Below are 18,386 nucleotides of genomic sequence, written 5' to 3'. Positions count from 1 at the left end.
ACCAGCCTCATCTGGTCTGCATGCATGCAGGCAGACAGGCAGGCAGGTACGTCGGTAGGTAGGATGGTAGGTATGCATGTAGGAAGGTAGGTATTTATGTATCTGTCTGGCCGTCCATCCGTCCATGTTTTCATCTAATCTTTATGCAGTGTAACTAGAAATGTAGGGTTCAAACTTTATTGACATTGGTTTTGTTTTTCAGTTGCCTATAGTCATTTTTATTTCTTTAAATATTTCAATTTAATATTGCAAACAACTTCACAACATACAAAATGAATTATATTAATCCAGAAACATATGTCAATGAATAAATTTTATATATATATATATATATATTCTTATATTTTGTCCTCTGGTGGGGATAAAAAAATAAACAGCAAAGCTTTGACAACAGCACCTTGACATAGTATGTAATTCCAACATCGCCTTGAGAAGTTTAGAACAGTAAACAGATAAAGTACTGAGGAGGAAAACCCTTTTACTGTTGAGTATGTAAACGGAATGTTTTGGTCGGTATCATATCCTTTTTTCTTAGGTGGACAAATTCTCAATTCACAATTGAAGCAGCATGCAAGTTTTTTTTAATGGAACTCGTCCTCACCCTCTCCCTCATCCTCATTGCTCTTTTCCTTCTTTCTCACATTCTTGGCAACGTAAACAAACCACAATGTCTTGAGGAATGTGATATAGTAATTTAAACTGGGCGCAAATGACTGATCAGATCTTTTTTTAATTGTTTACAAGGTCATGAATATGTTCAATAAATAGACTGTAGTATCACTTTTACTGTATAAACGTCATCTTTTTTTACATGCAGTCCATAAAATTTTCATTTGACGGAATAATTTACCCTGTTATGTATATATACAAATAGATATTTTCTCTTTACTCTCTTTTTTAAACTCTCAATAAAATCTATACATTATATACACTATCTTCCTCTTTTAATGGTCAATGTGCATACACATGATGTGTCTATCCTTATAAACCGCCAGCCAATCTTCTTTTTGCTATCCATGGTGAGCGCTCGCACGTAGGACTGGGTTGTCCTGCATTGGGAGTTATAATGCCTCTTGTCTATTCCACGGCAGCCCTCCTTTGTGTACCCCATAGGGTTACATTTGGTCTCATAAAAGTATTGCTTCAGTTGGCCATTGGGGACAGGGACCTTTTCCAGGACGGTAACAGTCTGCCCAGACATGTCTATTGCTGTCTTTTTGTCCACAGCTGTCACCCACTGGCTAATACTATCACACACACTCAGCTCGCCACGCCGCGACGGGTCAGAATGCCGCCGTACCCTCATGGACATGTTAGCGGCGTCCAGGTAGTTTTTGTATTCCTCCAGGAGAAAAAGCAGCGGTGGCTCTAAAGGCACTTGGTTGCTGATCATCACCCGCGATGCATACAGGTCGACATCCTTGGTCTCCGTGGTGACCACAGAGGAAGGACCCCCTCCTCCCTGGCCCTTGTCAGCTCCAGGCCCCAGCTGAGATGCTTCTCCTTCCACCTCCAAGAGCTCCTCAATCACCTGCTCAAACGTGTCTGTGAGCGAGGGCAGTCCCCCATGCTGGCCCGGCCCACCCCCGCTCTGTGGAGTCCCGTGGCCCTGGCCGGCAGTCACTGCAGCACCCAAGTAGCCTTCCGTTCGGTGGCCCCTTATACCTGGGGCGTCTCTCATGGGAGCAGCTCTCATGCAACTGAAGTACGAAATAACCATAGTAAGGAACAGGATGGTCATCACTCTTCTAACCTGGTGGAACTAGAGAGAGAGAGAGAGAAAGAGAGAGCAGGGAGAAGGATGAGAGGGGAGAGAGGATGAAATTAAGTGCAATTCATATGTATATAATCTTATGTAGCTATATTATGTATTATATAATATATCAACAGTTTTCTTCCATTGAGTTATCAGAGTTGTCTGCTTATACAATATACTGTTCATAATACACTCATTATCACAGTATTCCATAATATCTCAAGGTTGGATCACAATCTAATTGTGTTCCTTTCAGTTATTACTAAGCACCATTAGATGATGCACGCCTACCATCTCCCCCCATTACTACCAGAGTATCACATTTCTCCTCCAGCTGCAAAGAAAGCCAACAGTCTGACACCACCATGAGTGCCGACTACTACTTGGCCAACTTGCAAATAACAGTATAAGTAATTACCATACATTCTTGTGAATTCCATTTTTTCTGTTTCCTCATACAACATTACAATATTTCCCATACAATATTTCCCACAAAGGCCCCAGAAGCAACATTAAGGGCTGCTGACACCAGCGTTTTCAACTGAGGCCGAGTTTTTTCAGACTGGGAGTGGATGTGGCTAGGCATCATATGCTTTAAATGTCAAAGCATTAGATTGCTAATTATCTCCTAATGGGCCATCCTACTATGAAGTGCAACCCAATATATCATTATTTTCTCTGCTTCAACAACAACAAACAACAACAAGGACCTGAATACTTTTTTTCAGTGTAGCTATAGAACAGGCAAAATATATCATGTTTCCAATCTAATACCATGTATTGTAGCCTAACACGTTTCATGTGTTATCCTGACTTCACACTACATTTCCCACAGGGTTAATAGAGACTTATTGATCGATTGATTGGTTGAATACATGAGTGTTTCTGACTAGGTTCAGATAAGTGACTGTTTATTTTGTGTGATTTTGCAAAAGGCAACCAATATTTGATGTAATATTACCATTAATATGCTAAACTTGATAGGGTCAAATTGGGAGCAGGATTTATTAAGGGACATAGAGATGTTTAAATAAAGGAATGCTGAGAGTGAGCAGTAGCGCTAGCAGAGACTGAGAGTGAGTCAGTAAAGTACTGGTTAGAGAAGTGAAGAGAGGTAATGTGCTTGCACCCTGACACACTCACGTACCCCTTCTATCAGATGCTTTCTCTGTACAGCTGCTCACATACATTTGGTGAACAGACATTGCAAGGGAAAGAATGCCACAAGTGCCCAACAGAGCCAAAATGTCTCAATATACACACACACCCTCATCCTCATCCTCCCCCCTAGCTCACAATAGCATCTCTTACCTTTATGCCCTATGAGTCACAGCAATTCAACATATCCACGGACATCCCAGACCCAGAGTCAAACATATGAAAACAACCACAATATAAGAAACCTAGCTCTTGCTCTCCAGAGGGGTGCATTTAAAAATAGCCATGGCAGGGCTTTGACTGCACTCTGCATGCCGCCCTCCTTGTATCCCGACCTGATGCAGGAATACGCTCCAAGCAGATCCGCTCCCCCACCAGGCAGTGTGGCGGACGGAAGGACCTTAGCAGAAGGGAGGGGCAGACCCCACCTAAAAAGCATTTGTTTCATTCTTAATTGGCGTCTGGGGCCACGGCTGCGATTAGCCAACGCTACGGTGACTGCCATAGAGATATTGCATCTATAAATAGGCGTGCTGGGAGTCTCACAGTCTCGATTGAGAATATCACATCCTTCTCCTTAATGAGCCGCTGAGTCCCCAAGCTCAGTGACGTGTTTCTCCAGAGTGTGAGTGTGTGTTAGAGGGAAGGGAGGGGATGGAGGAGGAGAGGAAAGGAGGGCTTGGTTTGTACGTGTTTGCAGGGGGATGGGGACATCTTTCCTCCTACCGACAAGACAACCTTGGAGACAAAACATAGCCAAGCAAACATAGATGAGCAGGAAATCGTTCCAACATTTTCTCAATATTGTAATTTGAAAATAATTATTCATAAGAGGTAATCCTTTATCATCCTATAAAGTGTTCCTGTGACCTGTCAAATCCCGTCATTAGGCTGCCCCAATAATCAAGGAAAACAAATACATGGACTGAAATCCCATCACACTGCTTACTGATACTTGAACTGATTGGGGATCCATCTTCATGTAGAAGATGCTGCAGCAGAGATAGTAGTCTTTCTTCCCTGATGGATCACTGGGGCTAAGTTGCAGTAACAGGGGGTGGGGAGTCAGTGCAGGCGTCATTTCGCGGCATAACAACCACAGATGACGTCTCTCCCAGGTCTCCATAGGGGACAGGATGGAGGGGATGTGTTTTGGGGGCAGTGCCACTCATCAGTGTGCAATTGCCTGCCAGTCCTCTGGGCCTCCTCCCACCGGGAACAACAAATAATTTTATTTCTAACTCAGCTATTTCCTGTTTCCATCAGGAAAATCAATATGGCTTATGCTCTCAATCAACATCCTGTTAAAATGCAATCTAGGCGATGAATCACTTTATTGCTGTGGGACTGGCTCAGAATAACAGTACTCTCTGAGACCTATCTAATTCAAACCAAAGTAAAAGTGATTCTCACCATGGCTGGTATGTTCTCATTTACTATATTAGATTTGAGAGTATCTTCAGCTCTGAATTGGATTTTACGGTCCAATTTTTTAAAAATCTCCAGGTAATCAGTACACTGATATTTAATTATCATGTACTGAATATGTACAGTGTGGTGTGGAAGAGAACAAGCAAACTTCCACACTCTATCCAGCCATAACATATATTCCGTCAAATCAAGATTTGCATCAATAAAATCAGTCCTTTACAGTTGCATTTGGTGCATTCAGAACGTTCATAGATAAAAGTTGACGGATTTCCACGTAGTGGCATGGCTTTACGATGACACATTCAGATGAGCACCTGTTCAATTGTTGTGAGAGAGGCAGGCGCAGCTATACGGTTGTGTTTAGAGAAAGCATGGTGCCTTGCAGTGTTTGCTCTTCGTGTCAGGTGGGGATTATAATGAAAAATCTCCCTTTGACAGATGCTGGAGTGAATTCACAAACACAATGGTGTTTCAACCATGTACAAAACTCACCACATATGACTTCATGTTTCACTTACACTTAACTTACACAGTCATGTATGTGGGTAAAATTTCTGTGGCAGTACATACTAACTTTCTTTTTCAAAGACACATTTTCTCAACATTCTTGTCTTAACACTCCTCTCTTTTCCAGTGAAAGGTTAACACATGTTTTCACTTTGAAAACACATTGTCAAGTAAGTCACTACGAGGGGGAAAATACCCTTTCTCCACATGATCCAAGATCCCTGTACATCAGCTTGTGCTATGGCTACACCAATCAACATATTTTCCTATCCAGACTATTAAAATATGACATTTGGATGTGCTCCAAATAAATCTACCTAAAAGATAATGCTTAATTTATATGAACTATATATTTTGGAAACATACTAGAGGACTCAGTCACAATATACAAATGTAAGGCCATTACCCTTTCCCCCCCTAATAGCTAACAGATGCAAGCAAGAAACCACGCGGAAGACTGTTTTGAGAGATCTGCTCCCCATCTGACACTCGCAAATAGCATCTTCAAATGGATAAGCATCCTTTATGTGTAGCTTTTCCTCCAGGCACACTCTGATATAAAATAAATGTAATGACCACTTAAAACAAGACATGTTAAGACTGTTGGAATATGTTCCAGTAGATCTTGAAGGCCCTAATTGCATATTTTCCATTGACAGACACTGTGGGCGTTGTCCTCTACCACCTCCTCTGGAAAGAACCAGAGGAGTGTCATTAATGTGCCAGTTTGCAAAAGACAGGTCCAATAGCCTATATATAACAATATCATAATATTCAAAGGTTACCCACTTCATACTTAAGCCACCTCCTGATAAACGTAGTACTCTGATAAGTGCAACATTTCCTGTATGTCTATCCGCAAGTTGCACTTACAACTAATTAGTGATAGATAATGACTTTCATCGACAGTGCTCAAGTTAGCTTATTAGTCTACTGCACATATTTATATCTGAATAAATCAGTAGTATCTTAAAACGATGTTGATTGCAAGTGGTCTATACGAACAATAATAAGATAAAGGCTCAACAGCAGCACATTAGACCTAGACCAAGTCCTAATTTAAAACGGGTGTCAAGCAGTTCCCACATAGTTGCGCTAGATGGCGTATTAGACCACGAAATGTTCTTAAAACCCAAATCCTCTCTCGCTCTCTCTCACGAACACACACACAGGCCTACACACACACACACACACACACACACACGCACAGGCCTACACACAGGCCTACACACACACACACACACGCACACACACGCACACGCACACACACACAAAGTCAAATTCGAAAACATGAAAACTTGTAGACTGAAAAAGCAAAAGGTTACTAAACAAACAGAAAATCGTGTTTAACGGAATGTCATTAATGCATATATAGTTAGTTTTCCAAGTCTGTGCCAAATTGGATCCTATCTTCAGAGCTATTTGATGCAATGTCCCGAGACAAACTAGCCTACACTAAAATACAGCAATAATCTCAGACTGCATTAAATTTAAAAAATCTCTACACCAAACATTAACAAGGTTTACTTGGTAAACAGCAGTATCGCGGCACCGCTGGGTTGTTCTCGAACTAGAGCGCATAAAACGTAATAATTGTGGTATTTTCCGCGCGCTCCTTGATAATTGCACGACTATTCATCCTCGCCTTGTGAGGTTATCCGGTTTAAGAGAGAGCTAGACCAACCTTGCAGGGTATAGCTGTTTCCTATAAAGTCTTAATGAGGTGCATCAAACTTTTTAAAATAATTTGCTTACAAACCTTTCTGGTATTTGAGAAAAGAAAGTCCAGATAGTACAGATAGTTGAAAAAAAAATATTATCTGAATTACGATGCTATATTATTTAACATAACATTTAGATGCATTTTATTCATGGGTTATGGGTTATAATGAATAGGCTACAATAGGCCTACAGCCTATGTGGGTAGGCAATGTAGTCTACTCGCCAGTGGCAATAGCCAACACGGCTAAATGTACAACTCTTCGCATTAATTAATCAGCTAAATACATCAGAAAACGAAATGATTACCTCCACTGACCCCTTTCGAGGTCGCTATTAGAAATTCAATCAGCATAATAACGCCGTTTTTTAAAATTAATGAACAAGAGGATAGAGTTACACGTATCCTCTCTCAAACTGCGACCGAGTCGGTGCGCCTGCACGATCCCCAACTTGATTACAATACTTTTAAACATCTCCCCACTCACAAAACGAGCGAGCATCGACACAGCAGAGCGAAAATGATCAAACAGGTTAAGAAAAACATACCTTTTACTGCCCAGTCGTAAAGGAGACCATTCAACAGGACAGTGTCATCTGGGATGTTTTGGACAACCCCCTGTGTAATTACTTAAGCTATATTTTCCCTGTACTGTCCAACAGCTTAGAGATATCTCTTCAGCTTTGGAGCAAATAGATTAAATTATTGATGGTGGAAATTGCATGGTTGAGGTAATGGACTCCCATGGCTGCGCGGCTCCTTTGGAGATCGCTTAAAACCGAAGGGGTTGCATGCTATAAACTGCGCCGCGACGGCACTACGCGATGAGAGATCTCTTGAGCTTGAAATGACGCCTGTATCCCTTGCAACTACAGTAACTTACTACATAATGACGTTGCAACATGTGACTCGCCACTGGCTGACTGGTTGCTTGCCACCAGACACGGTTACCAGAGTCCTAAAGCAGGCCTAGCTCTCATACATGTTTTTTATACGCCTTTGGTCAACAGATGGGAGTGGGATAAAGAAGGGATTGGCAATGGATCTTTCTTCCGTGCTTCACTGACATCAGATGTGATATTTTTGTAGCTGTACTGTACATAAAAAAAAAATACGCATTTGATTGTGTGCCATGTGGCTACATTGCGTGTGATTAGATCTGATATATATATATTATGACTACTACTTAGAACCTGGTTTTACAAAATCCCAAATAAATCATGTAAATAAGAAAACCAATACCCTACCCAAAAAGACATTCTTATTCCATGCATTTTACCAGAAATATGGCATTTCTTTAGAGAACACTGTTACTTCAATTGTGGAATTGGACAGAAACACACATTCACTGCTACATAATTATGTAATTAACGTGTTATAACTAAGTGTATATTCTGTATGGGATTGATTACATCTACAGAAGATTTACGACTAGCAGTGGATACATTGAAATGTTCCTATATAGACCAGGAGATGTGTTATAAATGCAAAAGGTTAGCCTGCCTAGCTAGACCTCGTTTTCCTAAGCCTTTGAAATGGTTTATCGTCAGATCCCATAGGTAGGCTATGCCATGTATGTTATACCAACAAAACTATGGGTTACAAGTAGATATAACCATCTCAGGGAATGTCCAAAGTTAAGACAAAGAGACATTCGAATAGGCTAGCTCTTGAAATTGTTGTAACTTAAATTGAAGAAGCCGCAGATTCAATAAAAAAAATAGCCATTTACCAGACGCTTTTATCCAATCATGCGTGCACATATAATTTATATGTGGTAATCCCTCGTTGTGTTATTATACCAGCGCACAAATAGTCAGTAACATGGACAGCGCCGCGATCAGCGCGAGAAAAAAAACAGCACCATTGTCAGTGTTGTGGTCAGCGCGCCCACGAACTAAACATTCAGCACCGTGAACAGCGCCTCTATTAACACGCCGCATACTAAACATTTAGAAACGCAGACAGCACCACGATTTGCGCGAGGTGAAGGCCTGATCGCTGATTGAGAACCAGAGCTACTGAACAGCGCCGCTTCCAGGCAACCTATATAATGAGAAGATTCAATGCCCTAGTTGTTGGGATCTATGCAGGCGGAAAGCCTACTGGACACTTTTTGCCATGATACCAATTATCCCCATTCCCTTTTCCCCTAACATAAAATTGTAAACTTCTCATAACACATAACTTAATCATATGAAAGCAAAAGTATTATCATTAAATACAAGGCTTCACAATATCAAAGGCATATACTCAAGAAAATGTACACGTTATTCTGAAGATTCGAGCAGTGTTCAACAAGGCTTGAATCAACGTGGAACTTGGAAAAGGAAAAAATGTCTCACTTAAATTAATAAAGCTTTTGACTTAACCATCCAGTGGGTGTTTAGAGAAGTCAAGTTATGAAGAGAAAAGTTTCTGGGCTCAACCTCAGTCAAATGAAGGAAACAGCTCATTGTCCTTGTGGCTTGGACCTCCTCCAATGAAATATTTACTGTGATCTGTTTGCTATATGGCCATCGTGATTCTTCTCTGTACAAGTTAATGAGGTGGATGGTTCTTACTTGGCATATAGCAGTATGGGATTGAATGCTCACACCTGCTTTGTGATTCACTCCACCTCCAACACACCCGGGGACATGCCAAGATGAATATAGCCCTCCCCGAAGGATCACAGTAGGCGAGGGCAAACTCTGGATGACAAAGAGTTGCATCAGCAATCGCTGAGCGACATGACTCCAACAAAAAAGAAGCTTGCACGGGGGCTGTTCCAACAAGGTAATTCATAAATAAATCACTTTAGAAGAACAACAACATGGTCTCTCTCATATCTGCAAATACAGCACAATGCAAGGTGGCGTTCTAAGTAGTGGAAAGTAGTGGAAAGTTCAGGAGACTTGTTACCTAAGAGTTTGAGGAGATTATTTAGCATTTTGTGTAGAACTTCAAAATGAAGTTTAGCGTGTCTGAAATAAAGTGCATCGCAACTGAATTTAAAATGCATAGTTGGGTCAAGCTTAAGCAAAGTCAGAAAGAGCTAGCCAATACCGAGTACCATGCTGTGCTATGCTATGCAATGCTATCCTATAATATACTATACTATACGTGTCAGTGCTAATTATCAGCCCTTGCACCTACAGTACACTATGTGTCTGATGAAGGTTACATTGGGTGCCTAATCAGAACGTACTGCCCCTAAACTGAAACTCAGACACACTCACTCATGCTAACATAAGACCATTATGTTATGTTGAGCAGTGAACTAAACTGGCTTTCAGCATGCCACTTTCAGAATAAAAGTTAATTTCAGACAATCACCAATCCTTTTTCAGAAAATATACATAATTCTTGAAGTTGACTGTGGGACATCTCCCACTACGATTATATTTGTCAAAAAGTGTCATTTCTATGCGAAAAGAGTTCTCAGGAGTGATGAGCGATTTGAGTGATGAGTGATTTACCATGAATGCAAACCAACATCTCCTTGTTTCACGTCTTTCATAACATTACAACCCTTGGACAGAAGCGGCATCCTCATGCTTTATTTTACCCATTGAACAATTTTCTACTCGGAAAAGGGCATTATGATGAATTCGATTTTTCATATAAACACTTAAAGTTACGCTACTTGAAGGGTACTATGAGGTGGTTTGAGCATGCAATTTAGAGCATGGTGATGGAGCCCTGTTCACTCCCATAGGTTCTCTTAGGGGTTGGTGGCAGTAACCAGAAATCTGAAGCATGGAATATACACTCTCTCCAGCTTTTACACCATTTTCAATGTAAGCAAACATTTAACTTAATTTTGTATTTTGGGTGAACTAAACCTTTAAAAACTAAAACAGACATCAACTTTTAAACAGATGGTTCTGAAGTCCATAAACACATCATTTAGAAATATTGAATACCGTTTTGAAAAGTGGTTCACACAACATGATAGTCTTCTCTCACACAAGAAGCACACACACACACTGTGGCACCCTATACCTGCTCTTCACTGACCAGATGCCCAAAACAACACTGATGACACTACACACAGGCATACATCTTTTCACATCTTCTCTTGCCAACTGTGACATAATTCTGACAAGTCAGCGATGCCAAGATCCACATTGAGACATGACCATTCAATTAAGACACCTTCAGAATATACCTCTTGGAAGTAATCAGACAATAGAATAACAAGGCTCTGTGGCAGCATCAAATTGGGCATCATAAGCATATCTGCTGAGAATTAGCTACTCTATACCAAAATTCACACTTCAGTGTACAATTAACCCGTTCTCTGCTTCCCATGAAACATAATGAATATCCAGCTATAGTGTTATTAAGAACCAGTGCTAAGTTTGAACTCTAGTCTGTCTATGTATATACTACCCAAACCCAGTGGGAACACCTTGATGAGAAAATGCATAAGGCATAACAAGCTCAGTTGAAGGGAATTTGCAAGAAGTATCATATCTCTCTCTCTCTCTCTCTCTCTCTCTCTCTCTCTCTCTCTCTCTCAACAACAACAAAACAAAAACACACTCTTTGTTTCATCAAATTGACTGCAGCATCAACTCACACAAATAAAATGTACGTATTTGACTGGGGGATCTAAGCGGAGCTCTTATTTGAGCACTACACCTAAGTATGTCAATAGGTAAGGTAAATGAGTCGCTTACCCCTGTCCATAACACAGTCATGCAACTTGATGTCAATATCAAAAGAGTGTGAAAAGCCAACCAGAGGTAGAGCTCAGCAACCCATTCCATATTCAAACACTCATGGCAGGTATCCTGAGTCCAACTCTACCGCGTAAGACATCTCAAAGTTATGCTGAACAAAGATATTAATTAGGCTACTGTGCAGACACATATGCGCAATATGCATGCACAACAAATGCTTTTACAATTACATCTATTTTTCTGAGCACATTCAGTACAATGCACTCCCCTTTAATCAATTACATGTAAGAATGGAATTGAGTTGATTGTAAATATGACAATTCCCTTATGCCTCTGTTCTGTTTTATGAACAGACACAATTCATCGGACCTCATTGTTACACACACACACACACACACACACTGAATTGTCCTGCAGTGGCGTCATGCCAGCAGCCAGTCAGACTCTTGTCTCGTTGGTTACAATTACCAGACAAGCGGCACAGCAAGGTATAGGTTTTTGGAAACAACAACCTCGACATATTGTGTTGGATCAGCTTTTGTAATCGTGTATTCCCATGATTTAAACTAACCAAGATGTCTCTCGGCATCGTTGAATAGATAAATAGCTGGATTCAAACGTTTCAACCCGCCATAACTCATTATGATGACATGATAACTAGATGGATGGAGGTGCAGATGATGAAAATCATGACGAGGCAGCCGCTGATTATAATCCGATTATTCTAATATTATTATCATTAGCCTATTCATATTATGATAATCATTATCCTTTTGTTGGTATTGTTTTTTACTGTTACGGAAATGTCAAACTATCCCCTATTCAATTACGCACGAAGTGGAGTGTTATCAACTGTTAGCCTACTTCAGATTCTACCATGTAAAATAATAAAATACTTCAGAGAGCTATAGGCTATAGCTACAGCTATACATGTTCATAGACCTCACCATTTAAAGTTCATGAAAGGTTGACTCGGAAAACTAAACACCTTTATAGTAACGCAAACAGAAATATCTCTCATCGCCCCTGTGAGTCATCTATAAAGAATGAAACACGCATATTCTGTCAAATATGATGCCACAATAGCATTTAATGTTATTTGGAATGAAACCTACCATCCTCAGATTTGTTACTGACGCCCACCCCAACTCTGCAGCGCTAAGAGTGCGGAGAGGGGGGCCGGTTGAGGGAGATTCTCAGTAAGATAACACAACCCCATTTATGGACTGATCCGATGACGTACATTGCAGAAAGTTCTAAAAAAAACCTTCATACATACAAAGTGTGTCGTGCCACCCCACAGACCCCCCCTACCCCGCCTCCGCTATTTCCTCCCTCCGCACGCCTACACATAAACCCACGTCTCCTCTCGCTTCGACTTTCCTGAAGAAAATATGTTATTCCTGAGAAAATGATTAAAATAAACACCTGATCAAATTAGGAAATCTAACAAATAACAATATACATGTTGCTTTGTATGCAGCCAATTTGTCATATTGTCGCTGGTCTATTCATTCATAAACCCACTGCAACAAATAAAACGAAAACGTTTAGGCGATCGATTCGTTAAGCATAGCTCTAGTAAGTATAATCTTATTATAAGGCCTATTATATAAAACGTTTTATTCATAATATTAACATGATTTCTCTTGTTCTTATTATTACAGCTGTGATATATGTTACAGCGTCATCCTAACACACAGCGTCATCCTAACTAACGGGTCTCCTGCTTTCCTATAGGCAATAGCCTAATAAGTATACTCATTTCGTTCAATTATTAAGTAAAGTATTTAATTAAATAATGAGTCACGCATGGACTATGTTTTAAAGAGCCTTATTTGGTTTTCTAAGGCAAGCTAGAATTTAACTTAAACATGTCATTTAAAAACACAATGAAGCTGTAATAATTCAGACGTAGCCTATAAATGAGGATAGGCTCAATAATGCATTGAAATGTAACCCCACTGGAAGCTTCTTGATTAAAACAGGGCTGCGAGCGCTTGTGGGCGTTGATATCTTAGGGTTTTTCTTACAGCTGTGTGCTATTCAATAGCATCGTCCTGAAATCAGAATCTTTGAACTGAAGCCGTACAAAGCGATAGATTGAATGCCAACAATATCCACAGTTTCTTCGCTGGCACGCAAGACGAATTTCTAAAGTCCGTTGGCTGTTAAGTCAGCAAAAACATTGTCGCGGACTAATCAATTTGAGGATCAACGCAATCTTGCATGCCTGGTTTTCTACTGTCTTAAAAACCCACTGCTTTTGGGCAATTTCTTATCAAGCCATCTTATCTCGCACCACCTTTAGCCAGCCATAGCCTAACATCTGTCAATAGGCAGTTTGACCACGCCTATCTTTCTTGTAATTCCATATCTTTGATTGCATCTTTGAAATTCCTCTGATTTCTATGAGGTGATTTCTCGGTAATGTTTTTGTTCTTCATATTTCATTAAATCATTGTGTAATTTGTGGTTTTGCTATTTATTGTATACGTGGAAGTTGTCTCCGACAGGTCGAATGTGGGCTACACAGACTTGCGCGCGGACAAAGAGGGGTAGCAGGTGATGCTAGTGCTAGAGTGAAAGCGCAGTATGAATGAAACCGAGAAGCGGCTGTAGTAAAAACACAAGTGATTTGATCGCGATGACGGAGGATGGTAAGATGTTAAACAGATAAGAGTAGGCTATTTTTTTGCCGCTTAGGGCTGAGAGAGGAATACAATAGTTTGATATGCGAGACAAACAAAAATACATATAGAGATATATAGATATATAGATAGATAGATAGATAGATAGATAGATAGATAGATAGATAGATAGATCAGTGAGACTGAGGTAGCCGGGGTTGAGGCTAATATTTTATTTAGGACATGCACCATTATTCTGCTTAGTGTCGGGTAGAATGATTCATGAATTGCGCATTCCAAAGTTCCATTTCGATTGGGAGACGGGTTCCCGTAGTCTAGATTGTGTTGCAGTAAATGTCAAAAAATATATTTGAGTGATTCTAAAGGTTTTGTTTACGAGTTGTATTAAGCTTCCCTTCATGCATAGCCTTGGTAAGTCGCACTGAGCGTTTGCTAATGTCTACAGCATAAACCTAAACGAGTGCTTTGCGTGTTTAATTTAAGGCTCCGTCACGCACTCATAGTACTGAGAAATATTGTAATCTGTATAAAAATATACATCCTTCAAACGAAACTTTCATGAGGTGAAATAGCACCTTGCATAAATCCATAAACGCTGACTGTTGTCAATCAAATCAAATCAAAATAGTAAATTGGAAAATAATTAGCTGGATATAATTTCACGCAAATCAATGCACAATACCATGACGGTGCATTTGATAGGATCCAAGTTCAATTTGAAACCACAAAACAATATAGGCGATAATGACAAGGATGGCGGATTAATAACAATGAATCACAATGGAGGGAACTCTTACCTTTTTAAGGGCTGACAACCACTATCAGTGGTTAGATCTCCAAGACCAAGACTTGCATTTCCCAAAGTTAACGCTGTATACCAAGACTGGAGCTTGAAAAGAACGCACGCCCTATACAGCGGCTCTAAGATTTTAACTTTCACATGCTCTAAGTGGCGAGACAAATCTCAAAGCGCAAGCCCTTCATTGACACGCGCTTTTCTCCTGTTTTCCGTTTTAGATCACAAGGCTCCCTCAGCATACGCTTACCAAAAGTTGAAAAAAATTCCCCAGCTTTGGTAAGGGAACAGCAAAAGAGAGTTGATGTCCACTTGGTGTTTTAGTCCATGCAACGACTCCGGTGCCTCTGTCCAACGTGCTGAAAGCATAACACAGCGAGGGTAACTAAGGGGGCAAAAAAAATCTATAGTTTTCTTAAGTACCATTTGATACTGCTTTACTCTACTTCTTCCCAACGCCTCGTCACGTGAACGTTTTTCTCCCCAAGCCCGTCCTGTTAATATTTGATCACATGTTGGCCGGACCTTAAGAAAAGCAGCACCTGTACCAAAAGCCTCTAGTCACCACAAAGGCTCAATCAAATAGCATCTCCAAATAGCTGTACACCTAACAATGCTGATCCTACTGCGTTATTGCCGCACTCTTCAAGTCATGTATAGGGCAGGACACATGTTGCTTTCATTGGCACCACACTTGAAAAAAAGATATTCAATACATACCATAAAACCCTGGTTAGCAATATACACAACCTTAAAGCCGTCAAAGACAATACAGCACACTCGCACATTTCGCGCACAGATGATACAATATATCCCAATACATAATTTACCTGCATTTCTTGAGCTTAGAAATGACTTCCAATCTTTTTACAGAAGCTTTGCCAATATCATCCTTCTTAACAAACTCATGGGTTTCTGTTGAGAGTTTCTTAAGTAGCCCACAGAGTCCATCCCATCATCCAGCTATATAGCTAGCCTAAATTAATTCCCCGATTAAATCGCAAGCGTTGCTATTTCTTGGATACCATTCCTGTTTCGATTGTATTTCCATGTTACTTACCATTTTCCTCTACGCTGTCCTGGAGATAGAAGTGTCTTAATATCCACTCACTCCAACAGATGCTGGTAGGTAATGTGTCTTGTTTGAAGTCATCATATGAGAACTTCTGCTGTGCTCAGTAGATCGCCCACCACTTCGGTGACTTATCAATCTAATAACCCTTTGCAATCTCCGCGTGTTTAAACTCTGTAACACCTTGGTGGCTCTACAGTCAGGACAAACAACAACCAGCCGCGATTTTCACAAAAGCCTGTATAGATAGAAAGACAGATATACGCAATACCCTCTCCCGGACAACGCAATTAGAGGTCTTACGTGATTGAAATAAGCGAAGGCAGTCAAGTTTATGAGGGACCCCAAATGACCACTCAATGAATACAATCTCAGTTCTTTAAATTAGGCTATGTTTGCACAATAATATTGAGCCCCCTAACAGTTGTACAATATAAGACATATGCACGAAGTAGCCTAGGTTATATATTTCGCTGCCAATCTATTGTTACCACTCAGGCAATATTACGCAAAACCGGCACAACTTTTAACATTTCGATTTTTTACAATCAGAGGTGGGGTGATATCCGATAAGACAAACAATTCTCAATCGTTTATCGTCCCTCTCGCTAGTGAGATTATGTTCTTTGAGAACTTGTTGCTGCTAAAAATAAAACTAGCGTTGAGGACGAAACAGAGCCAGACTCATATACTTACATTTGCAATATACTGTTATTTGCTTCGTTTTCAAATGCCTAGAAAAATCAGAAGTGAATCCACGTCTTCAAGTAGCCTAGGCTATGCCCTAAACTTCTAGATATGTTTAGGTATTTTGCTGTAGCCCACAACTCAATGGTTTAAATCCTAAATGTTTCAGTTTACAATCATTAATTCCAAGTTCAAACGCGATATCTGTTTTCAGTAAAATTCCATCAGTTGCACGGCGAACACTCAGCCATCTAATTGTTATGCAGTGACGAAGCGCTATGCTTGGGGTATTCGTCACACCTGTGACACTCGTATATGCGCTACAAATGTACTGGTAAGTAACATGAGTAATAGGAGATATTTGCCCAACTTTGAACCAGGATTCGAACTATCTAGGGAATTGTTAGTGAAACAGAATGGTATTAATAATTTGTCGCTCATGGCAAATACTGTAGGAATGGTAGCCTATGGCTACATTCAATCTCTAGCACATGAACACACACAACAAATAGGCTTCGTGGACTGTCGGACTAATTAGACAACTAGGTTTAACAATGTAACACACTACTCAATCAGATGGCTGTACCTGAAAACACGATGCCACTGACACTTGCATGCATGGTAACCCTCCCCTAAGTCTAATTCTGTACATACTGTATGTCTATTTTAACTTTCAGTCCAAGGGACCACTTCTAGGATAAAGAGAGATAGCATTCCCCAGGTACACATCCATAAACTCCATCAACCTGTGTGTGTGTGTGTGTGTGTGTGAGTGTTTGTGTGTCCGTGTGTTACTGTGTGTGTGTTTTTGGGGTGGGTTATGGAAGTCAAGAGGGCTATGCAAGACCATGAAGTCCCTGGAATCAACTCGATACCTTCAAAAACATCAGGTGTGCACAATCAGATAGCCTATTCTTTTTGCAGAAGATGTATTTTTTTACATAGCTCATCACCTATCAACTAAACGTGGATGTAGTTTCCATACCTGTTCTACAGCAAGGCTATTCCCTAAGACTGTTTTTGTTTGGCAAAAATAACAGCATCCAAAAATAAGTCTCCCTCCATGGCAATGGATACTACATTTTCCTTTTTAATTCTCACTTACTTTAGACGCCGATCAACTCCGTGCTAAATTGAGGCAAACTGTGAATTAACCACACATTATTAGATCACTACGTTTGATTAGTAGTAGCCCTCCCACAAGCACATAGCATAGCTCTCTAGAAGGTGGTACATTAGAATGTACTTCACCCGTCACCTCTGTCTTCTACCGTCATCCTACTCTCAGTCCTCCTTAGTCCTCCTCATAACATGGCAACTTGACTTACATCTACTTGTCATGTTGTTAAAGCTTCTTCTGCTCCCACAGCTTTCACACACTCTGCCACTGACTCATGCTCGCCCCTTTTCCACTATCCATGCCCTCCCCCGCACTCTGCACCACAATATCTTATGGCTCACTCCGAGGTCACCAATTGATCACTTGATTCCTGGACTACATGTTAGTTGGCATGGAATTCTCCCCTATGCCATGTGCCCTCCCCAAAAATATCAGTCACCTCCTGTCTACAAAACATGCACATGACTTTAAGTGTTGTAGATGAACTGGTTTGTTAGGAATATTCTCTTATCTTTCCAAGCTGTGATTGGACAGATCCAAGACTGATCAACACCAAGACCATTCCAGGAAGTGATTCCTACAATGGGGCCATGTGCCAAGAACTTAATCTTTAAAGCAAAACAGGTCAGTAAACAGCAGGGACCGTACATTTAGCATTCTTGAAACAAAAGTCCCAAAGCAATTAAAACAGATCAGGCAATGTTTCATTACAGCATATTCACTATGCACACAAAAGGGAACTCAGTTTCAGTCAGCACAAAAACTCAGTATGAGCAAAAAACATTGTAACAAACATATGAGAATTTGTTACGAGTCAA

The 18,386-nt window shown here is 40.4% G+C and overlaps 1 protein-coding gene across 4 annotated transcripts; it reads right to left on the bottom strand.

The window, feature by feature from the left end:
* Positions 1–194: 194 nt before the first annotated feature.
* On the bottom strand, positions 195–17,881 carry LOC110526524 (brain-derived neurotrophic factor). 4 transcript variants are annotated; one of them, XM_021607563.2, is made up of 2 exons: positions 15,750–17,881; positions 195–1,762 (listed from the first exon to the last, which is right to left on the bottom strand). In XM_021607563.2, the coding sequence occupies exons 1-2, from the start codon at positions 15,750–15,752 to the stop codon at positions 932–934; spliced, it is 834 nt and encodes a 277-aa protein (XP_021463238.1). In that variant the 5' UTR covers positions 15,753–17,881; the 3' UTR covers positions 195–931. The 4 variants fall into 4 exon arrangements, with proteins under 4 accessions (XP_021463238.1, XP_021463240.1, XP_021463241.1 ...); XM_021607565.2 differs by lacking the exon at positions 15,750–17,881 and adding an exon at positions 14,691–15,155; XM_021607566.2 differs by lacking the exon at positions 15,750–17,881 and adding an exon at positions 7,121–7,398.
* Positions 17,882–18,386: the final 505 nt, after the last annotated feature.

The sequence above is a fragment of the Oncorhynchus mykiss genome, chromosome 6 (assembly GCF_013265735.2).
Source record: "Oncorhynchus mykiss isolate Arlee chromosome 6, USDA_OmykA_1.1, whole genome shotgun sequence".
NCBI classification, from domain to species: domain Eukaryota; kingdom Metazoa; phylum Chordata; class Actinopteri; order Salmoniformes; family Salmonidae; genus Oncorhynchus; species Oncorhynchus mykiss.
The sequence above is the reverse complement of the archived record's forward strand: the minus strand, read 5'-3'. Positions and strand labels throughout refer to the sequence as shown.